This window comes from Phascolarctos cinereus, unplaced genomic scaffold (genome assembly GCF_003287225.1).
Source record: "Phascolarctos cinereus isolate Bilbo 61053 unplaced genomic scaffold, phaCin_HiC Scaffold_5;HRSCAF=322, whole genome shotgun sequence".
Taxonomy (NCBI): domain Eukaryota; kingdom Metazoa; phylum Chordata; class Mammalia; order Diprotodontia; family Phascolarctidae; genus Phascolarctos; species Phascolarctos cinereus.
In genome coordinates, this window is record NW_027555958.1 from 128,023,253 (window position 1) to 128,051,252 (window position 28,000).

Below are 28,000 nucleotides of genomic sequence, written 5' to 3' on the forward strand. Positions count from 1 at the left end.
AACATTCATAATTCTATAGTATCAAATATTCCATTATCGTGCTTGACATCTAGACCAAGTACATAAATGAGAAACTGAATTTTTTAAATTTTATTTTGTTTTGTGTCTAGCAAAGTAACTAAGTACAGACACAATAAACAATTGATGATGACGATCCTAAGTAAGTCAATCAATAAACATTTATTAAGCACGTACTATGAGCCAGATGCTATGTTTTATGTCCTTTATGTTAGTCACTATTTTGCAATCACTATCACATTTTCTGAACCACATATTAAATAAAATATTCTCTGAGGTTATGCTTGGAAAAGGCTTCACATTTGCAATAAACATTAATTGATGATAGTGGTGATGATGATGTAGGAACCAAGTTGGTAATTAAGCTAAATTGCTGAGAAAATCATGTTTTCCAGCCCAATGTTACAAGCATAAGGTTGCAGATACAGTAAATAATATTAAGGCAAGCAGCCAAATTAACATCTAAATTGTACATTTATGGTGTCTTTTGAGGCTTACTCATAGCTACTCCACAAACTGATTTGTTTGTATAAAGCAAAGCTCATAACAAAAGCATGACCTAGCTAATAGGAAATGTTTATTAGAATTCCTTTAGTAGGAAGGTCTTCCATGGTATACTGCATATTACAAGGTTTTAATTTTTTGCTGTGTTTATTGTATCTGCTAATTTGAGACTAATTTACCATGATCTTCCTAAAGCAATTTAGCTAAAAAAACCCCCACACATTAAAATATTTTAAAAATGAAGTTCAAGTGTTTTGACAAAAAGGTAAATTTCTTTTAAAAACTTATTTTCATATAACCTGCTAAAGGGTATAGTATGTTTTATTACTCTTGCCATTTTTCTCCTTTGCAGTTCTCTTGAATTTGAAATTAATTGAAGCACTATATTAACAACATCATTCATGCCTAACAAGTTAAATTATATGAACAGTTCTGGAAGAAATGCTCAATATTTAGCTGTTCTTTTATTTCTAATTAATAATAAGATCTTGAGTTATTTTCAAATTACTAAGGGTTTTTAAAAAAATTCTAGAGAATTATTTTATAACTGTTATTCAATTAATATATTTTAGTCAATGTTATGGTTTTTCCATCACTGAATTAACCTAGGGGATGGAAATAAGCCTATACTTAAGCACACTGCTACCAAATGAATGGTGCCTATTTAGGATAATAATTGCTATTAATAATACTTATTATTCATATAACAGTGTTTGCAATGATCTTTACATGCTTTTTATCATTTGAACTTCACAATAACCCTGTGATATATGTGGAATTGTATCCCACAGTATACACATGAGAAACTTGAGGTTCAATCAAGTCAAATGCCTTAATCAGAGAGACACACAGCTAATAAGAGTCTGGGGTACGATCTGAACACAGGCCTTTCTGATTCCATCTCTTGCACTCTATCCACTATAGGTGGCATAGTAGCTAGATTGTTGGATTTGAAGTCAACAATATATACATTTGAAGACTGTCTCAAAAACTTAATAGTTGTGTAAACTCAGGTAAGTGACAATGACGCTAATCATAGCATCTGACTCATAGGGTTGTGCCGTTTAAATGAGATAATACATGTAAAGTTGCAAACCTTGAAGCACTACATAAATGTTAGTTTATCATCATTGGTATTATTATTATTATTATTATGACAGTGAATCAAATACCAAAGATATAATGGTTAACCTTGCTTCAAGAGAAGATAAAATAATAGATTCATAGAATTTTAAAACTCAAGGAATATTAGATGTCATTTAATGTAATCCCTTTACTCAGTGACTCAGGATGAGAAAACTCACCTTTTTCGATATCAGTTTTTTTCATCTATAAATAAGAGAGTTGTATTAGATTTTCTCTAAAGTCTCTTCCAGTTTTATGATCTATGCTCCTGAGATCATTTTACAGATAAGAAAACAGGCACAGAGAAGATAAAGTCAGTCAGCTAAGTTAATAGAAGAGCTGGTCCTAAAGCACAGGTCTCATTACTCAGGAAAAGATGGATCTAATATATGATTCTGTTTCTATGTGCTTTATCTTTCCAAATATAAATTTCTAAAAAACAAATATTATATACAATGGAAAATATTTTTAATTTAAAAATAAAATAATAGAAATAGTAAGATGTTCATTAGCATACCATATAAAGGCATTCCTATTATGTATTATATATTCCAAGATTATATCTTGAGCTATTTGCAAATTGTTAATGGCTTTTAAAAAGTCCAGGAAGAAAATATTTTATAACACTGTTATTTAACAAATACGCATGTGTGTGTGTGTGTGTATTTAAGGATTAAGCTTTTTCACCACTAAATTAATCCAAGAAATAGAAATAGGTTTATGCTTAAGTACAATACCACCAAATCAATGTTGCTCACTTACTATGATAATAAGAATAAAAATAATAATAGTATGATAATAAGAATAATTTGCATTGCCCTTCAATGTTTACAATGTCCTTTATAGTCTTTTGTTTTTCATTTGATCCTCACAACAGGTACAGTTAGATAATATTTCAATCCTTATTTTATAAGTGAAGAGGCTGAGGCTTAATCAATTATAGACTCTTTTTTGCTTGTCTGATTATAAGCAGAAAGAGAATCTAGGGAAAAAAATTTGTACCAATATATGTTACATACAACTTGTAAGAAGTATATTATTAACATGTAAACAAAGTGCTTTACAAACTTGAAGCAGGCCCTCACAACACAAGACCCACTACTATTCGTGGCCACCTAAGGATTTTGGTGGATGTCATGGAAGCCATGACAACCTGCCATTGGTTGCCGTGGGTCATGTGACAGCCACCCTAATTCCTTTGGCAGGCCATCTGTTGTGCAGGCCTGCCTTTAAGTCTTAGCTATTCTGTTCTCCTCCTCTTCCTCCTCCTTCTCCTGGTTCTTATTATTATAAAACTTACTTGTTATTACGCCCTTCTAACATGAAACATGTGACATAGCTCATCCATTGCTACCTCAGTGTCTATTTATAGCTCTCACCTCCCATCTGATTCATATTTGAGCCTCTTCTTGACTGTAAGAAGAAAAGTATAAAAAGTGTAAGATTCAGACAATTTGGTTGCTAGTCCTGGCCCATCCCTTTATCACTTGTGAAACTGAGTAAGGCTGTTTCTGGACTTCAGTTTCCTCATCTGACAAATGAAGGTTAGAATAGGTTACCTCTAAGGTCCTTTCCATATTCCTATCTAACAGTCACTGGGACACCCACACTGAACTCATTGCTTTAACCATCTATTCTTGGCCTGCTGAAATGGTTTCTTATTTTTTCGTACAAAGATTCATCTGGTATAACATACTCTTAGTTCCTAATCATGCATATAAATTATCTGATCTATCATAGAATCTACTCCCACATCAAATAGAACACCATGGACTTCATCCTCAGTATGATACCTTTGTTCTGCTTATAACAATGGCTACATTGTTTGGCTTTGCTTTTTCCTGAATACCTTGAATTCTTAAACAAAGGTCAATATCTAATTTCATTTAATCGATCACCATTTATTAAATTCCTTAATTGCCTGCTGTATAAATTATAACAATAATTACAGCAATAAAAACTAGCATTTACATAACACTCTACAATGTCCAAAGTGATTTACAAACATTATCTTATTTTGTCCTCACAGCAATCTTGGAAAGGAGAAGTTATTATCATCCCCATTTTACAGATAAGGAAACTGAGGCAGATAGAGGTTAAGTTCAAATATGGCTTCAGGCACTTAGTAGCTGTGTGACCCCAAGCAAGTCATATAACCCTGTTTGCCTCAGTTTCTCATCTGTGAAATGAACTGGAGAAAGAAATGGTAAACCACTCCAATATCTTTGCCAAGAAAACCCCAAACAGGGTCACAAAGAGTCAGACATGACTGAAGCGACTCAATGACAAAAATAAAATTCATAACAGAATGAAAGATAATCCACTACCTCCCAAAAGCAGTCCATTCCATTTTTATAAAAATTGAGGGATTAGAAAGTTGCCTCTGACTTGACATGCTGCTGCCTCTAAATTATACTCTTTTGATTCTGAATGTAGAGTTATGTAAAATAGATATAAATCCTCTTCCACATAGTTCTTCATATACTTGAAGACAATAATCATTCTCCCTAGCAACATCACCAACAAATCTTTTCTAGGCTAAATATCCAAATTTCTTTCAAATCTTCATCATGTGACTATTTGCAGAATCTTTATAATTTTTGTTATTCTGTCTTGATAACATTTCGTTTAATTTTCTATGATACTCAAAATATGATGCTTGACAGGGGACTGATGTAAGGACGCAGAACAACATATACATAAAACATCACCTACTCGTAAAATACATATAATCTGTTTCTCTTCTATGGTGTAACTTTAAATATTAACATTATGTATCTATTTTGAATTTGTTGTGGAATATAGCATAAAATATTGATCCAAGACTAATTTGTGCCAGACTGCTTTCCATTTTTCCTAACACTTTTATCAAAAAGAGGTCCTTCTGAAATAATTTATCTTTTCTGGGCTACTGAACATTAGGCTATTAAGTTCCATCACTTCTGATTCTATCTTGTGTAGTCTATTTCATCATTCTACTTCTCCAAAATACCAAATCACTTTGATGACTGCTCTTTTATTATATAGTTGCAGTCTGGAAATGCATTCCCTTTCATCCCAATCATCATTATTTCTCTTGATATTCTATATCTTTTATTTCTTCATATTTATTTTGTTGTTATTTTATAAAATTCTATAAAATAATGTTCTTGACAGTTTGACTGCTATAACATAAAATATAAATTAACTTTGATAGCACTGCCTTTTTTTTATTATTATATTTGCTTGGCCCATTGACAAGAACTTACTCTTTTAGGATATTCTAAATGAACCATCATGTCATCATAAAATCAGAACAGTTTTATCTTTACTTTGCCTATTTTTATGCTTTTTTGTTTCTTCCTTTATCTTACTGCTATTGCTAACATTTCTAGAACTGTATCACACAATAGTTGGAAGGATAGGTAGCTTTGCTTTACCACTGTATTTACTAGGAAAGCTTCTAGCATATTTCCACTGCATATGATGTTTGATTTTAGTTATAGATAAGTATTTATATAACATTAAAAAAGCCATTCTTGCCTATTCTTTGTAAAGTTTTTTAGCATAAATGAGTGCTATACTTTTTCAAAGGTTTTTTTCTGTATCAATTAAATGAAGATGTGGTTTAGGATGGGTTTTTTTGCTTGTTTCTAATATAATTAAATGAGTTGATTGTTTTTCTTATATTGAACCATCGTTTTACCTCTAGTATAAATTCAACTTAGTCATAATGAATGATTTCATGGATGAATCAAAATTTTTGAATTGCTTTTCATTCTCCTCTGGTTTACATTTTAGTATTATTTATATAATAAAAGGAGTCTGTTACGGTGCTTTTTTCCTCAATTTTGAGGATAATTTGTATAGTCCAGGTATTAATTGTTCTTTAAGGTTTCCACAGATTTCTATGAATCCAGCAGGATGAGCAGATTTTTCCCCCACCTCCCTTTGGTAGGTCCTCTATAGCTACTTTTCTCAAATCAGATTATTTAAGATTTTTTTAAATCTTTAACCAATTTTGGCACTTTATATTTTTTGGTATTCTTTGATTTCTTTTTTAAATTTTTTTTTATTTTTTCCATATGCTTCTGAGTTGAAAATATTTTTCCCTTTTCCTCTCCCACACCATACCCAAGGTGGCCCACAATCTCATATAGGCTTTACATTTACATACTAAACACATTTTCACATCAGTGAAGTTGTAAGTAAAAATTAAAACCAATAGGAAACCATCAGAAAGATGAAACAAAACTCAACAGAAGGTAAAAAAAGTGATAGCGATTCGACTTCCATAGTTCTTTCTTTGGATGTGGACAGCATTTTCCATCCAAGGCCTCTGGAGATGTCTTAGATCTCTAATGCTGAGAAGGGTTCAGTTTAACAATTTAGTCATTGCATAACGTGGCTGTTATTGTGTACAAAGTCCTCTTGGTTCTGCTCACTTCACTCAGCATCAGACCATATAAGTCTTTCCAGGTTTTTCTGAAGTCAGCCTGTTCATCATTTCTTATAGCACAATAGTATTCCATTATATTCATATACCACAACTTGCTCAGCCATTCTCCAATTGATGGGCATCCTCTCAATTTCCAATTCTTTGCCACCACAAAAGGAGCTGCTATGAATATTTTTGTACATGTGGGTCCTTTTCCCATTTGTTTGATCTCTTTGGGATATAGCCCTAGAAGTGCTATTGCTGGATCAAAGGGTATGCACATTTTTGTAGCCCTTTGGGCATAGTTCCAAATTGTTCTCCAAAATGGTTGGATCATTTCACAACTCCACCAACAATGTATTAGTGTTCCAATTTTCCCACATCTTCCAACATTTATCATTTTCCTGTTTTGTCATGTTGGCCAATCTGATAGGTGTGATGTGGTACCTCAGAGTTGTTTTGATTTGCATTTCTCTAATCAATAATGATTTAGAGCATTTTTTCATATGACTATAGATGGCTTTAATTTCTTCATCTGAGAACTGTCTGTTCATATCCTTTGACCATTTATCAATTGGGGAATGGCTTGTGTTCTTATAAATTTGTCTTAATTCTCTATATATTTTAGAAATGAGGCCTTTATCAGAGACTGGTTGTAAAAATTCTTTCCCAATTTTCTACCTTCCTTCTAATCTTAGTTGCATTGGCTTTGTTTGTGCAAAAACTTTTCAATTTAATGTAATCAAAATTATCCATTTTGCTTTTCATAATGTTCTCTATCTCCTGTTTGGTCATGAATTCTTCTGTTCTCCATAGATCTGATAGGTAAACTATTCCTTGTTCTCCCAGTTTACTTATGGTATCAGCCTTTATATCTAAGTCCTGAACCCATTTTGACTTTATTTTGGTATATGGTGTGAGATTTGGGTCTATGCCTAGTTTCTGCCATACTCTTTTCCAGTTTTCCCAGCAGTTTTTTTCAAAGAGTGGGTTCTTATCCCAGAAGCTGGGGTCTTTGGGTTTATCAAATAATAGATTACTATAGTCATTGACTACTGTGTCTTGCATATTTAACCTATTCCACTGATCCACCTCCCTATTTCTTAGCCAGTACCAAGCAGTTTTGATGATTGCTGCTTTATAATACAATTTAAGATCTGGAATTGCTAGGCCACCTTCCCTGCATTTCTTTTCATTAGTTCCTTTGATATTCTGGACCTTTTGTTTTTCCAAATGAATCTTGTTATTATTTTTTCTAACTCTATAAAATAATTTTTGGTAGTTTGATTGGTATGGCACTGAATAAGTAAATTAGCTTAGGTAGGATTGTCATTTTTATTATATTAGCTCGGCCTACCCATGAGCAACTGATGTTTTTCCAATTATTTAGATCTGATTTTATTTGTGTGAAAAGTGTTTTGTAATTGCATTCATAGAGTTCCTGGGTTTGTTTGGAGGTAGACTCCTAAATGTTTTATAATGTCTACAGTAAGTTTAAATGGGATTTCTCTTTCTATCTCTTGCTGTTGGGCTTTGTTGGTAATATATAGAAATGCTGATGATTTATGTGGGTTTATTTTATAGCCTGCAACTTTGCTAAAGTTGTTTATTATTTCAAGTAGTTTTTTACTTGATTCTCTAGGATTCTCTAAGTATATCATCATGTCATCTGCAAAGAGTGATAGCTTTGTTTCTTCTTTGCCTATTCTAATGCCTTCAATTTCTTTTTCTTCTCTTATTGCTAAAGCTAAGGTTTCCAGTACAATATTGAATAACAGTGGTGATAATGGACATCCTTGTTTCACCCCCAATCTTATTGGAAATGCTTCTAGCCTGTCCCCATTACATATAATGCTTGCTGAAGGTTTTAGATAGATGCTATTTATTATTTTAAGGAAGACTCCATTTATATCTATGCTTTCTAGTGTTTTTAATAGGAATGGGTGTTGTATTTTATCAAAAGCTTTTTCTGCATCTATTGAGATGATCATGTGGTTTCTGTTGGTTTTGTGTTGATATGCTCAATGATGCTGATAGTTTTAATATTGAACCAACCCTGCATTCCTGGTATAAATCCTACCTGGTCATAGTGTATTATTTTGTGATAAGTTGCTGCAATCTACTTGCTAGTATTTTGTTTAAAATTTTTGCATCTATATTCATTAGAGAAATTGGTCTATAATTTTCTTTCTCTATTTTGACTCTTCCTGGTTTAGGTATCAACACCATATTTGTATCATAAAAAGAATTTGGTAAGACTCCTTCTTCACCTATTTTCCCAAATAGTCTATATAGTATTGGAATTAATTGTTCTTTAAATGTTTGATAGAATTCATGTAAATCCATCTGGCCCTGGAGATTTTTTCCTAGGGAGTTCATCAATGGCTTGTTCAATTTCTTTTTCTGAGATGGGGTTATTTAAGTATTTTACTTCCTCTTCGTTAATCTGGGCAATTTATATTTTTGTAAATATGTATCCATTTCACTAAGATTGTCAAATTTGTTGGCATATAGTTGGGCAAAATAATTCCTAATTATTGTTTTAATTTCCTCTTCCTTGGTGGTAGCTTCCCTTTTCATTCTTGATACTAGTAATTTGGTTTTCTTCTTTCTTTTTTTAATTAAATTAACCAAAGGTTATCTATTTTATTGGTTTTTTCATAAAACCAGCTCTTAGTTTTATTTATTAGTTCAATAGTTTTCTTAATTTCCATTTTATTAATTTTTCCTTTGGTTTTCAATATTTCTAATTTGGTGTTTAGTTGAGGATTTTTGATTTGTTTTTTTTCTAGTTTTTTAGTTGTATGCCCAATTCATTAATCTCCTCTTTTTCTATTTTATTTCTGTAAGCATTTAGAGATATAAAACTTCCCTAAGAACTGCTTTCTGCATCCCATAGGTTTTGGTATGTTGTCTCATTATTGTCATTCTCTTGAATGAAATTATTGATTGTTTCTATGATTTGTTGTTTGACCCAATCATTTTTTAGGATTAGATTATTTAGTTTCCAATTATTTTTTAGTCTATCTTTCCATGGCCCTTTATTACATATAATTTTTATTGCATCATGATCTGAAAAGGATGCATTTAATATTTCTGCCTTTCTGCATTGGATTGTGAGGTTTTTATGCCCTAGTACATGGTCAATTTTTGTGTATGTGCCATGTACTGCCGAGAAAAAAGTATATTCCTTTCTATCCCCATTCAGTTTTCTCCAGAAGTCTATCATACTTAACTTTTCTAATGTTCTATTCACCTCCTTAACTTCTTTCTTGTTTATTTTGTGGTTAGACTTATCTAGTGCCGAGAGGGGGAGGTTCAGGTCCCCCACTAGTATAGTTTTGCTGTCTATTTCTTCCTGTAACTCCCTGAACTTCTCCTGTAAGAATTTGGATGCTATACCATTTGGTGCATATATATTTAGTAATGATATTACTTCATTGTCTATTGTGCCTTTTAGCAGGATGTAATTTCCTTCCTTATCTCTTTTGATTAGATCTATTTTTGCTTTGTCTGCTACCCCTGCTTTTTTTTACTTCAGCTGACGCATAATATATTCTGCTCTTTTTCAAATGTGTTTCCTGTAAACAACATATTGTAGGATTATGGTTTTTAATCAATTCTGTAATCCGTTTCCGTTTTACAGGAGAGTTCATCCCATTCACATTCACAGTTATGATTACTATCTGTGTCTTTTTCTCCATTCTTTTCCCCCCATTTATGCTTTTCTTTCTCCTTTTTCCTTTCTCCCCTTCACTAGTGTTTTGCTTTTGACCACCGCCTCCTTCAGTCCCTTCCCCCTTTTATTATCCCTTTCCCTTTTCTTCCCCTTTAGTCTTACTGCTTCTTTCCTCCCTTCTATCCCCCCTCCCTTTTCTTTCCCCTTTTCCCTCCTACTGCCTATAGGGCAAGTTAGATTTCTATACCTGACTATGTTATGCTCTTCTTGAGCCAAATCTGATGAGAGTAAGGTTCAAACAATGCTCCCCCCTCCTTTCCCTCTGCTGTTATAGGATTTTGTATCTTTTCCTGTAATGTAATTTACCCTTGTCTGCCTCCTCCTTTCTCAGTATATTTTCTAAGATCAGGTTGATTCACTTATTTGTATCCATTTAACCCACTTGATTAGACTTTTTTTTTTTATCATTACATCAAAGTCAACTAATATTTCACCCTCTTTATGTATACTCCTTTAACAAGGTGTAATAACAATACAATTCTCAAGGGTTGCAAGTCTCATATTCCCTTGTAGGGGTTTAAATAGCCCCCCCCCATTAACAACATATTGTATTCTTCTGTCCCATTTCCCTTTTTAAGTCCTTCTTGAGTCCTGTACTTGAAGATCAAATTTTTTGTTGAGCTCTGGTCTTTTTATCAGGAAAGTTTGGAAGTCTCCTATTTTGTTGAATATCCACTTCCTCCCTCGAAAAATGATGCTCATTTTTGCGGGGTAATTGATCCTTGGCTGCATTCCAAGCTCCTTTGCCTTATGGAATGTCATGTTCCATGCCCTGCGGTCTTTTAATGTAGAAGCTGTAAGGTCCTGTGTAATCTTAACTGTGGTTCCATGATATTTAAATTCTTTCCTTCTGGCTGCTTGCAGCACCTTCTCTTTTATCTGGTAATTTTGGAATTTTGCTATTATATGCCTTGGTGTTGTCAATTTGGGATCTCTTTCAGACGGTGATCGGTGGATTCTTTCTATGGTTATTTTCCCTTCTGGTTCTAGGACTTCCGGGCAGTTTTCCTTTATGATTTCCTGAAAGATACTTTCCAGGCTCTTTTTTTCATCATGATTTTCAGGTAGTCCAATAATTTTTAAATTGTCTCTCCTGAGTCAATTTCTAGGTCGGTTGCTTTACTGATGAGGTATTTTACATTTCCATCTATTTTTCATTTTTTTGTTTCTGTTTGACTGATTCTTTCTCTCTCATAGAGACATTAGTTTCCATTTGTCCAATTCTAGTTTTTAATAGATTGTTTTCTTCTGTTAGTTTTTGTCCTTCCTTCTTCAATTGGCCAATTGTGTTTTTTAGGGACTTGTTTTCTTCAATGTATTTTTTTTCCCAACTGGCCAATTGTATTTTTGAAGGACTCTTTTACCTCTCTCATTTGACTATTAAAATCCTTCTTGAGCTCTTCTAAGAAGGCTTTTTGGTCTTCAGACCAGTTCATATTCCCTTTTGTTGTTGCAGATGTGGGTTTGTTGATAATGTTGTCCTCTTCAGAATTTCTGTCTTGATCTTCACTCTTCTCATAATATGAATCTATGGTACATTTCTTTTTACTCATCGTGTTTCTTTATTCCCTGGCCTTTAAAGAGATTGAGCTCTCCTGCTGGGGAACAGAGGGTACTGACCCAAGCTTCTTGTGTTGTGAGCCTAGGTCTTGGTCACTGGCTTTGCGTTCTGGGGCCTCTTATGCTGGGAATTGTAGGCTGCAGGTTTCTGGCAGCTTACCTCATGTTAGGCTGGAATCAGCAAGGCTGGAACTTTCAGGCAATTCTAGGTTGCCTTGCTTTTCCTTTCCTTTAGCTTTCTTGAGCTCCTTTTAGATGGGTGCTGCAGGATGTTTATCTGCCTGGGGCCCCCTGCAGTGTTGTCTCCCTCGGTTCTGCTAATGCACAGGGAGATTCCTTTGTGGTGGAGTGCCGAGGCATCTGGTGGCTTACTGAGCTGGTTTCCACCAGTTCCCCCTGACCTCACTGAGGCACTCGGAGGTCCAGGTGTTGGTGTTTGCCTGCTCTACCACCTGGGTTTCAGGATTTCTTCACAATTGGAGGCTTCAGGGCTCCTACAGCTCACCTGGTGTTGGGTTGGAATCAGCAAGGCTGGGGCTTTAGGAAGCCTTTAGATTGTTTTCTTCACCTCCTTTCCGATGAATGCTGCAGGGTACTTGTCCACCTGGGGCCCCTTGTAGTTCTGCCTCCCTTATTTTTGCTGAGGTACTGGGAGACCTGTTTGCTGGGCTGCTGCACTGCTGCTCCTGTCTTTCTTCTAGTTCAGGTGTTCCAGGGTTTTTTTTTCTTTCTGGGGTGATATTTTCTGGGTTTTCAGATGTTGATAGTGGAGAGTGAGAGTGACTACCTTTTCACTCCGCCATCTTGGCTCCTGGAAGCGGAAGCCTTTGATTTGTTTTGTGGTCTCAGTTTCATTAGTATATAACTGTATAGTAGGTTATGATAATTTTTTTTTTATTATTCTGGTGTTATATTGATTTCATCTTAGTCATTAGCTATTTTGGTGATTTGAGATTTTGTACTTTCTACTTTTTTGCTTTTTAATCTATTTGGCTAATTTTTTTTAATCTCTTCAAAGAATCAGCTTTTAGTTTTATCATTTAAGCATGCTTTTTGATCCCACATCATTTATTTCTCCTCTAATTTTTAACATCTCCTCTTTTATGTTTAGTTTGTGTTTGCTTCTTTGTTCATCTTCTCATTTTTAAAAATGCCTATTCAGTTCATTAATCCTCTTCTTTTCTATTTTATTAGTATACGTTGCTAAAGAAATAAATTTTTAGGGCAGCTAGGTGGTGCAGTGGATAGAGCACCGGCCCTGAAATCAGGAGAACCTGAGTTCAAATCTGGCCTCAGACCAAACACTTGACACTTAATAGCTGTGTGACCCTGGGCAAGTCACTTAACCCCAATTGCCTTAAAAAAGAGAAATAAATTTTCTCTTATAAAGTGCTTTAGCTGTATACAAGAAATTTTGTTATATCATTTCATCAGTATAATTTTCTTTCACATTAATTGATAATTGTTTCTATGATTTGCTCTTTGACTCACTTATTACTTGGGAATCTATTGTTAAATCTTCATTTGTTTCTCTCTTTTGTTTGGACTCCCTGAACCAATTACTATTTCTACTGTATTCTGGGATATAAAAAATATGTTTATTATTTCAGTCTTTTTACATTTTCACATTATTTGCATTGTCACTATGCCCTAATAAATGGATAATTTTTGTAATAGTTTCACAGGATGATGAAAAATGCATATACTTTTTAGAAATCCCATTTTTAAAAAATTTCCTAAAAAATAAGTCCTTCAACTCTAGTTTCTCTAGGAACTTTTTCAATTATTTTGTTTTTCTTTCTGTTAAAGCTGTCCCAAACTAAGACAAGGACATTAAAGTCTCTAATCAGTATTGCAGTGCTCCGTCTTATAAATCAGATTTTTTTTTCTCTATGAATTTAGATGCTATGGCATTTGGAGCATATAAGTTTGTATTGATATTGCTTTGTTTTCTATGCTCCCGTTCAGTATAATGTACTTTGTCTCTTCTAATGCTATACATTTTTGTTTTTCCTTTCTTTGATAGCATGATTACAACTCCTGCTTTTTGTTTTTTATTCAAATGATGCATAGTAAATTTTATTTGTCCAGTCCCTTATTTTTACTTTTTGAAAATCTTTGTCTTTTAGGTGGGTTTGTTATAAATAACAGATTATGGAATTTGGTTTTCTTATCTAGTTAGTCTGTTCTCATTTTAGCAGATTATATAATCCATTCACATTTAACTTTGTGATTTTGTATTTTTATATTTTTTATATTTCTATTTTATATTTATTTATATTAACTTTATAATTTTCTCCATTTATCTGTATTTCCCCCCCAATTTGGATTTTCTTTCCATCTCTATAAAGACAATGCTCTGTGTCTTCAGTTATTTTTTGCTTAATATACTCTAGGACAACTGTATTACCACAGGTTCTCTTTCCCTAACTCTCAGCATCGCTCCCATTACCAATTGTCCCTTCACCTTTTTTAAGCAATCTTGGAGATTTACTTATTAATTCTTTTTTTCATTTCTTTCATTGATCTAGTTACCTAATGCTTTACCTCTTCTTTTTTTCCCTAACGAGTTGATTTAGATCTTCCTCTTCCCCTTGCTCTTTTGTTAATACCCCTTCCCCCCATTTTCAAAACCTTTTGTAAAAAGGATTTCTTTCCATTATTCTCTTTATTAATTCATGTCTATTCTAGAATTTGATTCTTTGCTTATAGTAATTATACCCATTTTATTCTTTTTTTACTCTCTGTATTCCTCATGTAATTAAAGCTTCTATGATTGAGAGGTTGTGGAGATTAGAGAAAACATCTAGCGGCCTGAGGGGGGGGGGAACTGTGGCCTTGGGTGTGGCTTTTTGACTGAGTCCAAGTTTTACAGAACAAATTCTTTTATTAAGGGGATTTGTTTTGCGAAGTTTAGATTCAAAGGGCCACACTTGAGGACCTAGAGGGCCACATGTGTTCTCAAGGCCACAGGTTCCCCTTTCCTTCCTGGATGTTTTCCTACACTATATAGTATAACTCTGTGTAAACTACATTCTCCCTCGAGATAAATAGAGCAGTTTCATTCTGAAAAAGACAGAAAAAAGTATTTTTGTGCAAAGTAAAAGATTTATATTAACTTTCAAAGGATATGAGATATAGTTGCAATAAAAACACACATTTTATGACTAAAATAAGCAGGAAAACAATTTTGCTTTAGATTTTAAAAAATTATATATGTTTATTATGAAACATATCCTTCACATTATATTTCAGCATTGTGAGACAGAAAATGAACTGTGGATTAAATTTAAAGATTTAAATCACCTTCTGAATGATATAGAATTATGCCTCACTTGAATTTTAAAGTGGCAGATAAAGCTTTTATTTAGTGATAACTGGAGAAATATAAGTGTAAAAAAACATAGTTTGGTCAAAATGATCAAATTTAATACTGGACCATGTTGAAGACTTTCTAGCTCTAGGGGATACTTTGGCTCATGTGCAGATTACCTTGTTATGACTAAAAACGGTTAAAACTGAAAAGAAATCATTTGACTATTTGGAGACTGAGGTAAAATTATAAAAGGACTATCAATAAGATAGGGTAAATGGGTAGTTCTGACTTCTTTTTAAAGCAGATGTACCAAGTTAAAGGAGACTTTTATTAAAGTCACTGAAGACATAGGAATTAGAAAGGTGAAACAAGATAAGAATTTTAAAAAATCATCCTGTTAATGCTGTGGCAGTTAGAAACAACCAACAGCTAAATGATTCCTAATTGGTGAGTAAGAGAAATAGCTTCACTGGGCAAGAGCTTTTGTGACCTTCAGTTCTGAAGAGAAGTGAAGGTTCTCACAAGGGCCTGTGGTTCTCTGTTGACACCTGTAGCCACAGTCAGACACACTGTCCCTTGACTACAACACAATGATGCCATTCTGGTCCTCGAGCATGAAGGATAACCACCAATCATTTTAAGAAGGAAAAGCAGAGTTGGTTTTGCAAGGGCTTTGTATCCTGATAATATTGGCTGGGTCTGTTTTCCTGGTTTACAGAATCAACATAAGCTGTGTTGTTGGGAACCTGTACAATGCAGTACTCACACGAGTGAGCTGAGCTACTCACATTAAGGAAACACTAAAGACCCTATTAAAGATGACTGTAAATTGAAAGAACGTATAAATGCTTTGAGAAAAGAAGAGGACTTGCTTATGGTGCAGTGAACACTAACAGAAAAACAGTAAACAGAGAAACAATTTTATGCAGTAAAGATATTCTTGAAAAGACTGATGAAAACAAAACCTGCAGTACAGGGTTGTGATTAACCCTAAGCATGAGTTTTCTTTTCTCATGTGCTTTCATGCCAAATTCCTGTGTATGCTCACTTTTCACTACAGATATTGGACACATTGGTGGGAGAGTGTGAACCAGATTTAGAGGTGTATTGTGATATATTTTGTTGCTCACATATTTCTTTTAATATATGAGTATCTATGGTGTCATTTTTCTTTTGCTTTTTTTGTTAAATAAATATATATGAGATTTAAAAGTGTCTGATGGCATGAATGCACAACACAGAATTTGAGAGTTGGAGTATTGAATAGGGGAGCATATTTTTCCTCATTATTATCCCTAAGATATTTTGAGTATAACCATGTGAAAGTATTCTCTCTTTGGGAATCTGTATCTGCCAGTATGAAAATGGTTTGGAATAAGCGGGTCTTAGCATGCCCCAAGATAAGGGTATGAGACTGGGGCGGGGAGGAGGTGGATATTCACATCACATACCATACAAGTAACCACCATAAGCTCAGGTATGGTGACTATGATACAGTCATTACAAATTCATCCTTTCTCAAAATGCAACAGGAAGACAATTTTTTACCCTTATCCCTCTACTCCCATTAGGGAAAAAGTTTAATTAGTTAATTAATTAATGAATGCTTTTCAGGGCTACTCATCCACCTTTGGTGTCCACCTGCCACTCAACTCTTACTTTTGTCTTCAAGAAGCTGTAGCATGCTTAGCAGCCACATTCTGGCAGATGGGCTAAACCAGGTTGAGGATAACTGACTGGCCTTAAAACCTATCAGTGAGATGAGGGGAGTGTCTACCCCAAGCATGTGAAGACTTCCCCTAGTGGAATGAGCAGATGAGCACAATTTTCTCCAACAGTCATAAAGGCAGCTGAAGCAGGTGCCGTGGAACACTTTTACAATTTGGTCAGACATCAAAGATGCCAAGGTCATCCACTGTATCCCGAAGCACTGCCAGTTATCCTGATTTTTGTCCTGCAACTAGATTTTAGTGACTCAACAGAGAGACTTTGTGCAGCTCTGCCTCACTTAAATCTAATTCACGAGTAAGTCAAGACATCAGCCATGATGTCATTGGTTCTCTTTGAAAATGAAGGAAAAACAACAAGAGATTAAATCTTCCACCTCTTTTTAAAACCAGAGGAGTCCTCTCTCTAAATAAAGGATAACAAAAATCCATATTTCAATTTGTGATAGATTTAGAGTTCGAAGAGATCTCTGAGACCATTTAGTCCAAACCCCTCCTTTTATAGGAGAGGAAACTGAGTTCAAGGAGGCTAAATAATTTGCTTAAACATCACACAGGTAGAAGCATAAGAGGACAGTTCTGAACTCTGGTCCTCTGACTCCAGAATGAATGTTCTCATTATACCATGTATCTATCATGGCAACCAAAAATATTATCCCATATCTCTAGATTTCTCCTGATGTATCTGCTGAAACCAGTTAGGGTGTTGTGAACCTTCAGTGATAGCCTAAGTCCAATTGTGATGTTGTGAGACACAGAAAGAAAGGGTTTTTGGAAAGTACCTACCCCTATGCCACAAGCAACTCAAGCTACTCTTAACATCAATTTTATACAAATACAACCAGGCTTGTTACCTCTCTGAGAGGCCCAAGCTTACTCAACTATTGTTAATGAGAGGCAATTTATTTGAGAGCCTTTTTATCCAAAAAACTGTTAACTGCACTTATCAGCAGCAAAGCAGGGGCACAATATTCTTTAGGAAGTTAAAAATGGTACCACTTCAGTGCTTTTGATGCACACAAGATTTTTGTTGTTATTACAAATTTTCATCATTAACTCTAATGAGTCGAAACAAAAACAGTTCCTAATATAGTATTGAATACTTCACATGAGGAATAATTCCAATTGCACTTTAAAAATGAATGCCAAAGATCTTTAGGGCTTACTTAAAAAATATGAATAGCACTAAACTAATAGGCCACTTTTTTCTTTGTCACAAGACAATAACTAAAGATGTGAAGATAAGAGTGTCTCTTTATCCTCTAAGAATTTCTGACAAAACAAATAGCAAAATCCAAGGTACAATTTCCAAACAGTTGTGAGAAAAAGACTGCCATACCTGCTGCAAATCCAGTGTAATGGTCACATAATGGTATTCAATGCCATTCTTAATACTGGGGCTCTGCCACCAAGTGTTCTTGCCATCAATTGCATTCGTGATTGGGTGCCTCTCTATTATGGCAGCAACATGTGAAGAGGAAAGAAAAGTCGATTAGCATTAGGCTGCTTCTCCTTGAAAAAAATTCAAAACATTTATGTTGAAGTGATTGTAATTTTAGCATCAAATTCAAAAAAGTATGTTAAAAGATTCATTTATTTGTTCATTTATTGATTCATTTCTTCCACAAATCTTTATTGAACCCCTACTAATAATGATAGTAACAGCTACATTTACATAGTCTTTTAAAATTGGCAAAGAACTTTACATGTGTTATTATCTCATTTGATCTTCATAACAAGCTGTTAAGGTAGGTGATGTTTGGTAGTTTCAGTTATGGCAGACTGTTTGTGCCCCAGAGTTTTCTTGGCAAAGATACTGGAGTGGTTTGCCATTTCCTTTTCCAGCACATTTTATAGACAAGTAAACTGAGGCAAACAGGGTTAAGTGATGTGCCCACGGTCACAGAGCTAGTAAATATCTAAGCCCAGATTTGAATTCAGGAAGATGAGTCTGGCACTCAATCCACTCTACCACCTTGCTGCCCCACAGGTGATATCATCTCTATTTTACAGACAAGGAAGCTGAAACTGAGAGAAGTTGAATGCTTTGCCCATTTTCATACAACTAATAAGTGTCTAAGGTAGGACTCAAACCTGGATCTCCCTGATTCCAAGTCAAGCACTTGATCTATTATTCTACTATGTACCTCCTGTAGCTGTACTACGGTATAGGTACAGCACCATGCTAGGCACAATACAAGCTGGAAATCTTTCAAACAATAAATACATTTGGATGAGGCCATCCATTAGCCCAAGATAGGGAATGTCGATCACTAGCCCGATTATACCAAGGGTATAATTAACATAGTTGTTCATTGATTACAAAAGAAATGCCAAGACAATCGAATCAGTGAGTAAACAAGTTAATTTATGGTGCTGAAGCTTCATGGGGTATGGTAGTTATTCATGTAGTCAATTGTTGTGCATTGGTATAGCATGTGTAAATTATACTTTGTTGTAACCATGGTATATGATGTAACATGCTGTAGTCTTACTGTACTATTCTCTTTTGCTATACATTGTTATTAAATCTATGTAGTGATATTGTTATTGCACTGCATGCTAATATTATATGTGACCTATGTGTTTGATTGCTGCATGTAGCTGGGTGGCTCAGTGAACAGAATGCTGGGCCTGCAGTCAGGAAGACCTGAGTTCAAATCTGGCCTCAGATACTTATTAGATGTGTGACTCTGGGCAAGTCACTTAAACTTTGTTTGCCTTAATCCCCTGGAGAAGGAAATGGACAACCACTCCAGTATCTCTGCCGAGAAAACTCCATGGACATTCCATGGGGTCATGAAGAATAGAACATGACTGAAGAACAACAATGATATGATGATATATGTTTTTCATTGCTTTGAACTTATTTTATGGTCTACTACATGCAATATCATCATCTAATGAAGGAATTTTTAACCTGGAGTGCATGAAATCCCAAAGGGTCTACAGATAGTTTTCAGGATGGTAGTGGGAGATCTATGAACTTGGATGATAAATAATTACATCTTTATCTTCATTAAACTCTAACTGAAATTTAGCATTTCCTTCAATTATTTTAAAACATTATTTTGAGAAGGGGTACATAGACTTCCTTCCTGCTGACCCTAAGAATGTCCTTTCTCTAATACATGCACACACACACACACCACACACACACACACACACACACACACACACACACTTTTCCCCCTAGAAATTATAATCCTGGAATGTCTTCTCCAACTAGCTCCACCAAGGACAGTGAAACATGAGAGAAGAGGAGGAAATGGAAAACTACCCTGTTAATCATTATTTCACAAGTCCCACCTCATTCCTTACAAGCCCCAACTCTCCCAGACTCCTCCTTCTTAATGAATCTGAGCTAGAGAGCCACTTAACCCCTGGGCCTCACTTTCCTCTTCTCTAAAAGGTTGAAATTAATCTCTGAACTCTAAACTCTATATTCCTCCTCCTCATTATCTTGTCCCCCATCTCCTCTAGTTTTATACCTAATCATTATAGCTTTAGCATTTGTACTTTTACCTAATTCCCTCCAATTATCTATCCATCCTCATCTCTTCTCCTCGCTCCCACTTTCCATTGTCAAACTTCACCCATTCAGAAACCTGACCCTAGATTCTCACCCTTAGATTTTTTTCTCTATTGCCTATCCTTCATCCTCTATTCCAAATTTCATTCCGGAGTTTCTGCCATGAATTCTCATTCTCTGACCCATTTCCTCTACTCAACCTCCCATTCTTCAATTTAATCATGCTGAAACCCTTGCCCCTAAACCAAGGGACACATCACTAGGAGCTTGGATCCAGGGGCCTTCCTATTTCCAATGTCTAACAGATGGGGAGTAGAAAGGGGCAAGGGAGAAAAAAAACTACTCTTACTACAAAGGCTACCTACAGTGTGGAATGAGATGTTGCTGACATCCCAAGTTATAACTGCATATATTTTCTCTTGGCGCAGCTATGTGGTGCAATGGGGAGAGTGGCTGGCCTGGAGTCAGAAAGACTCATCTTCATGAGGTCAGTCTTAGATACTTATTAGCTACATGACCCTGGGGAAGTCACTTAATTCTGTTTGCCTCAGTTTCCTCATCTGTAAAATGAGCTGGAGAAGGAAATGGCAAACTACTCCAGTATCTTTGCCAAGAAAACCCCAGATGGGGTCATGAAGAATAGAACACAACTGAAGCAATTGCACAACACAAAAAATATTTTCTCTTTGAAATTATGTTGTAAGTTGAGGTTCCATTCTACAATAGTATTAATGCTATCTCTCAGATACATTATGTTTTCAGTGGGCTTTGGGGGCCATCCTAGAGATTTAAACAACATGGATAATGTGGATTCCATGTGAAAAGGCATTCCAAGCTCCAAAAAACTAATTCACAAATCAGCTTTTGAAATATAATACTCAAAGTTGAATATTGCCTGTATTCCAGTAGCTACTTATTCTAAAATTGACAATAAATTAAAAAGAGAACAAACAACATAATTACACTTATTAATTACCATTTAGTTAGCATATGAGCACATGATCTTAAAATAAGACAAGCAATCCAAAATTATGTTTCATTTCATCAAATTTTAACTGATATACACACAGGATAAAAATGTGCTTTTTTCTAAATACGCATAAGAGCTAAAGGTGAAATATTCCCCAACATGAATCAAAATGATCCATCAAAACAGATTAGCATGAAAGAATCAGAGGGAATCTCTGATCAGAATTAAAGAACCATCTAAAGAAAATGTGTCATTGAAAAATAAGGCTTCATTTTATTTACAGTTTTCTTAACTTGTAATTTTTTTTTATTTGATATGGAATTGTACATACTGATGGAGACAACTTGGCATAATGAATAAAAAAATTACTTTTGGAGTCAGCATAAGCCGGTTTCAAATCTCCCCTCTTACTTACTAGCTGTGTGTTACTGAGTAAGTCATTGAATATCTGTGAGCATCAGGTCACTGAACCCTAAAGATTTGTTGTTTTTCCTGTTGATCTTGGTCTTTCATTCTTTTTTTTTTACATTAGTCATGTCGTAAGGAAGAATTAGAACAAATGGGAGGAACCACCAGAAAGAGGAAACAAAACACAGTAGAAGAAAAAAAATAGCAAATAGTATGCTTTGATCTGCACTCAAACTCCATAGTTCTTTCTTTGGATGTGGATAGCATTTTCCATCATGAGGCCTTTTGAGTGTCTTTCATTCTTTTTTTTTTTTGAGGCAATTGGAGTTAAGTGACTTGCCCAAGGTCACACAGGTAGTAAGTGTCAAGTGTCTGAATTTGGATTTGAACTCGGGTCCTCTTGACTCTAAGGCCAGAGCTTCATCCACTGTGCCACCTAGCTGCTCCAAGTGTCTTTCATTCTTGAAGAGGACCATGACATGCAAGTGAATTGTATTTAAGTGAGAGAGGGCTGTGCAAATTTACCAGCCTTACTTTATTCTCCTGAGCCATCTGGATCCAGTGGCTAGATATAGATCACAATGACTGGAGATGGCCCTAGGATTTATGTACTAAGTCATAGACCAGTTTTGGAAAGTGTTTAACATACTGCCAAAATCACAACTCCTTCATATGTATGGGTATTCTGAATTTCACGTAGGTCTCAATATATGTAATATCAAATATTAAGATTTATGACTGTGAACTACTGAAGGTACTTTGGATTTTCTGGAAAATTCTTCAAACCTTCAAAATTTCTCCCATTTCTCAATTGTTATTTTTCAGTCATTTCAGTTGTGCCTATCTCTTTCCGATCCCCTTTGGGGTTTTCTTGGCAAAGATACTGGAGCAGTTTGCCATTTCAGTCTCCAGCTCAAGCTATTTGACAGATGAGGAAACTGAGGTAAACAGGGTCAAATGACTTTGCCCAGGGTCACACAGCTAATAAGTGTCTGGGGCCAGATTTGAACTCAGGTCTTTCTGACTCCAGGCTTGGCATCTCTATCCACTGTGTTACCCAGTTGCCGCTTTCTCAATTGCGAGGTTACCTAATTTAGATTAGCAGTTTTGTAGACTTTGTTTTGTATTCTGTCTTATAAATTTAACAGTCCACTAAGATGATGTGTTCCATCTCATTAATGAAATGTAAAAGTGCTGAGTATATTTGATAATTAGAGCTGGCTCTAGTGGAAAGTGAGAGTGAAGAAAGGGGTCAAGGCTTTAAAATAGCAAATGCCAGAAGCATATCCAAATATCAAATAAAATGTCCTCAGTGGCACAAGTGGGTATTAAAATTGGCACATTTAGGAACTGGTACCATAAATGAGATATTGCTGGCATCAGCCTAGAAGGAAAATAAATATCAGAGTGAACATCATTCCCTAAACATCCTCTGACATAAACAGTCCTGCATCATCTTTATAGCCAGTGGATTTTAATATGTGGTAGAAAAATAAATATACATGACACATTGGTAAAGCAAATGCAGTTCTCTTAGGTGATTGGGATGGAAGCTGTCTAATTGGAAATTTTGATATCTGCCACCTCAGGTCAAATTGATATGAGGATTAGTCACCAAAAGGAGGATTGGGAGATGAATCGACAATTAACCATAATCCCCATTACAGAAGTTTAATCATAATTAATTTGAAAACATTGATTAATTGTTGGCATCTCTCCCTTATTTAAAAGGAGATGAAAAAAAGTACAGCATGCTCAACAGGAACAGATTTGCAAGTTAATCCAAGGGCCAACCTCATTTTATGACTGGCTAAGGGGATGGTTGATGAAGTGAGCTTTTCAAACAGTTAGCTTTTAACTTGAAGTCACAAAGCCAACACACTTTCAGGTCCAGAGCAGGCATTACAGGTTTACCTATTCTTAGATCGCTGAATCTTTGGACTTTTATTTCATGAGTAGAATGAATTTTTTAATAAAGTATTTTTATGGAATCTTTCTTTTGTTTTATTTGGGCAGGGCATATTGAGAGGTTGATAGAGGAAGTTAAGTCCAGTAGCAACCAAAGAGGACTTTGAAATGGAATCTAGCTGCCCATTAAAAATACATCTCACAGAAAGAAATCCAAATTGAGGTAACCATAGTAAATGAATATGCAGATGATATAAAAAGCATACTTGCTCTTTGGAAAAAGTGGTCCACAACTTTGATTCTCTTCAAGGGTCAGGAAATACAAAATAATAATGATGATTAAAATGGCATTTATATAAGGTGGGTAAAACAATTTACATATGTAATCTCATCTGATCCTCATGCCAACTCTGTGAGATAGGTAATGTCAGTATTAGCAGAAGCTGAGAGATTTGCCCAGGATCACACACTAATATTAGGGGTAGAATCTGAACTCAGGTTTTCCTGACTCCAAGTCTTATACTTCATTCACTGCACCACATGGCTGCCTAGTACAAAAGAAGTATTTGCAAGCATTTTAAAATAGTGAATCTTTCCATCAGAAAATCATGACTAAGAATGCTGATTCACTCTTTTAAATAGCATTTTCAGAAGGCAATGTGGTACAGAGGAAAGAAGAATGGATATGGAGTCAGAGGACCTGGGTTCAAAGCCTGCCTCTGGTATTTACCACCTGTAGGGCCTAGGGCTTGCCACTTATTCTCCCTTAGCCTAACTTTCTTCATTAAACTACATCAGTGGTATCAAAGTCAAATAGAAATGGATCCCTACAGGCTACATATTATGAGAAAACCACAGATTAACCTTATCTAAATCATATTATATTTCTATTTATTTTGCTAAACATTTCCCAATTACATTTTTAAAATGTTATTTTATTCAGAACTTAAGAAATAAAACAAGTATTTCTATAACATCATAGATTGCACATGAAATCTATTATGAATAACTTGCTATTCTTTTAAAATTCATAATGAAGTTATCATGTCACTTTTTTTCCCTTTTTTTCTTCCCTTAGCCCCCCAACCCCTCTCGCCCTAGAGATGGCTACCATTAGACACAAATATGTGTGTATATGTATATATTTATGTACATATGTAATTTCATTCTATATATATTTCTATTTATCAATTCTTTCTCTTCAATTTGGTTCAGCACTCCAGACTTATTTCAGGACACATAGGGCTTACAGGATCTGAGTTTGACGTGTCTGGACTAGATAACTTGAGACTGGTGCAACCCTCAGGATACCTGGCCTTAGAGTGATGGAGACCTAAGCTCAAATCCTGACTCAGACACCTACTGTCTGACCCTGGGCAATACACTTTGATGATTCTATTCCTCAGTTTTTCTATTGGTAAAATAGGGCTAATAATATATTTTCTTGCATGATTATTTTAGGGCTCAAATGAGACAACAAAGGTACAGTGCTTCACGTACCTTAAAGCACTATATAAATGTTAGCTATGACAATGATGGTAATAATCTTATGACAATGATGCTAGTTCCTGCACACAGAAAAGTAGAAATGAACCCTATGCTATGGTTAAATCTCTCCACTGTTCCATCTCAGCCGTACATACACACTTCTCTTATTCCCAGCTCCCTGACTCCTTCCATTGCTGACCATGCCTTCTTCTTAACAGAATGCATTTTCTTTCTCTTTCTTAGTGTCTACCCATTTTTCCCAAATCCAGCTTAATTCTACAAGGTCTTTCCTACCTCTTTCCTTTCTTTTGACCTCTTCCTTGCCTGAGCTCCTGAAGTTATTCTATAGTGTCCTCTCAAATTAGTATTTGACCATTAGTACCTTTTATTAACTGCTTAACTATTTTTTTCTTCTGTGTACTTACAGCATCACAGGACCATAAACTTGTAGTTAGATGGGAAGTGAGAAGCTTTCTAGTATAGCCACCTCATTTTCCAAAAGAGAAAAAAGGAGCAGGAACTTTCTTTAGTCATAAACTGTTCTTTTCTTTTCTTTTTTTTCTTCTTGTACTGATGCCTACAGAGCTAGGCTTATAATAGATACCTGATAAATATCCCTTATCTTGAATTCTTGGCAATGAGTGTTAAGGAAGCTCTTACCCTATGGCTCTAATGTCTCTCATGTTCAGTCTCAGGGCTTTTACAGGTCTGGGCCCAAAGGAGATCATAAAAAAAATACTTGAGCAAAGGGTCAGTTTTAAGTATCCCTGAGGGCAGTTAAGTGGCACAGTGGATAGAACGCCAGGCCTGGAGTCAGGAAGACTCAACTTTCTGAGTTCAAATCTGCCCTCAGACACTTACTAGCTGTGGGATCCTGGGCAAGTCACTTAACCCTGTTTGCCTCAGTTTCCTCTCTTTCAAATGAACTAGAGAAGGAAATAGAAACTACTCTAGTATCTTTGCTGAGGAAACCTCAAATGGGGTCACAAAGAGTTGGATGTGACTGAAAACAACAACTAAGTATTCCAAAATTCTATATTTTCAGGTCTTTATAATATCACCTGCCTTTTCCAACAACACAGTGCAAAGCCCCCATCCAATAGTATATCACCCCACATACATATTTGAAAACAAATACCAAAAGCCAAACACATACGGTAGGCAAAGCTGCTGTTCTGATTGCAAGTCCGACACTGGGGGTTCCTCACAGGTTGTCCAGGGACGTGTTCTACCAACTTGCAGTACATTTCAGGGCCTCGTTCACCACATGTCGCATTAGTGGTGATGAGTGCATTTGTGGCCAGATTCAGCACAGCTGGAAATAAACCTACAAGGGATAAAAAAATAAAGTGGTTAAGCAAGAAACAAGGCAACAGAGCTTTGATTGTTGAACATTGTCACAAAAGAAACTGAATTTTCAAAAAGCACTAAGTTTTAAATCAAAGTCAATGCTAATTAAATTAAAAAACAGCTTAGCTTAGCGCTCTTATCAAAAGCACAGCAGAGAAGTGTTTGCTGGCTATTCAAGTTATCTGAGAGTCAAAATCTCAGACCTTCTTGAGTATTAACCTTTACAGTTTAATTGGAGAGAACAATTCATATCTAATGCACTTAAGAAATAGAACTGCTGCCTATGCGGTTTGCAAAAGATTTTACATCTTCTGAGAGTTAATTTCATAAATCCATTCTAATTTTCTTGCACCTAACATTGTAGGTGGTTATTGGAATCATATAGGAATGTTTTTGGCACACGTGTTCATATATTCATCCCTTGTTTGAAAGACTATGACTAAGTTTGCTTTGGTGGCCACATTCCTATACCTCACTTATCTGACATAATTGGGGCTGCGATAATTACTGCCTTCTTTACTAGATTTAAGGGAATAGGGAACTAGGTAATTACAGGGGATGGGGGAGGAGGGTCTTTCCTTCCGTGAGAGAGAACCAAGTTATTCATACACTAGCAATTGACCAAGAACAAAGCATTGCATTAGTACTCAACATTCTTCACTCCTTACACTCTGAACATCTGTTCAACATCTAACCTTGAAGAACTTTCTCCCTTGGCGTCTTGCTGTTCTGATTGTTAACTTTTATTTCCCAGGAGCATTATCTCAGCCATGTTTCAATTTACTCCCTTCTCTCTGAGCATGTTGTCTACAGCCTTGCCAACACCATATATCTTTCCTCTTCAAACCCTCTTGCAATGGAACCATGATAGAATCAACTTTGCCATTGTTCCTGGATGGAGTGTGTCACTTCATTCCTTTATGGCTATACTCATCATTTCAATAATCTTCTGAACTGAAAGTCCTCTCCCTGACCACCACACTCCTGTGTTCTGTCTTATCCATTAGAATATAAGATCCTTGAGAGCAGAGACAGCTTTTCTATTTGTATCCTCAGTGATTATCACATTACTTATTACATGATAAGCATGTAATAAATGCTTTTTTCCCCCTTCTATTCTATCAATAATATATTATATGGACATACTGAGCCTCTCAGATAAATTTTCTGATCACTTTAATTTCAATGGAAGATATACCATGCTATGGAGACATCTACTATAGTGATAATTGCTGTTGAATTCACCTAGGGATTATAAAATTTTCTTGTCATGAGAGAAAATTGACGCGGGGTATAAATCACGTAAATGAGATAAAAGGGAACACACCATTAAACACTGACATTTGTGTCTATTCCGAGGGTTAATTAATTCTATGGGGGCAAGTAGCTTGTTTTTATAGGATTAACCACAATACGTATCTAATAATTACACACCTATGAACATAGAACTCAAATCTTTTGCAAGAAATAGTTGCATAACTTGTGGCTGTTGAGCAAATTAAACACATTAAAAACACATTTGATGATGCTGACCAGCATTCCAGACATTTCTTATAAGAGAATTACGGCATGATGACCTTGATAAAAATAGTCTCTGTTAAAAATAAGGGGGAAATGTTTAATTTTTAAAATCTGGGATCATCGTATTCTAAAGCTGAGAGGATCTTAGAGTCCAATTCCTCCATTTTACAGATAGGAAAACTAAGGCCCAGAAAGGTAAAATGACTTGCTATCAGTCACATAGGTTGTAAGTAGCAGAGATGAGATTCAAAGCCATTTTTCACAATAGAACGCAAGCTTCTTAGAGGCTTATTTTTTTGTGGTTGTACCTTCAGCATCCAGAACAATACTTGGAATTGTTCTTACTCCAAATCCGCTGTTTCTTCTATATGAACTAAATTCATTGATTTTTCTCTCAAGTTACTAAAACCACATCAA

At 35.3% G+C, this 28,000-nt stretch overlaps 1 protein-coding gene across 1 annotated transcript in view; it reads right to left on the bottom strand.

The window, feature by feature from the left end:
• LAMA2 (laminin subunit alpha 2) overlaps window positions 1–28,000 on the bottom strand; it is a 790,327-nt gene that overhangs the window by 562,559 nt on the left and 199,768 nt on the right. Inside the window, exons 2-3 of the mRNA XM_078155150.1 lie at window positions 25,869–26,039; window positions 17,746–17,858 (exon numbers count right to left, since the gene is read on the bottom strand). Coding sequence (XP_078011276.1) covers window positions 17,746–17,858; window positions 25,869–26,039 — 284 coding nt within the window. The remainder of the gene's footprint in view (window positions 1–17,745; window positions 17,859–25,868; window positions 26,040–28,000) is intronic.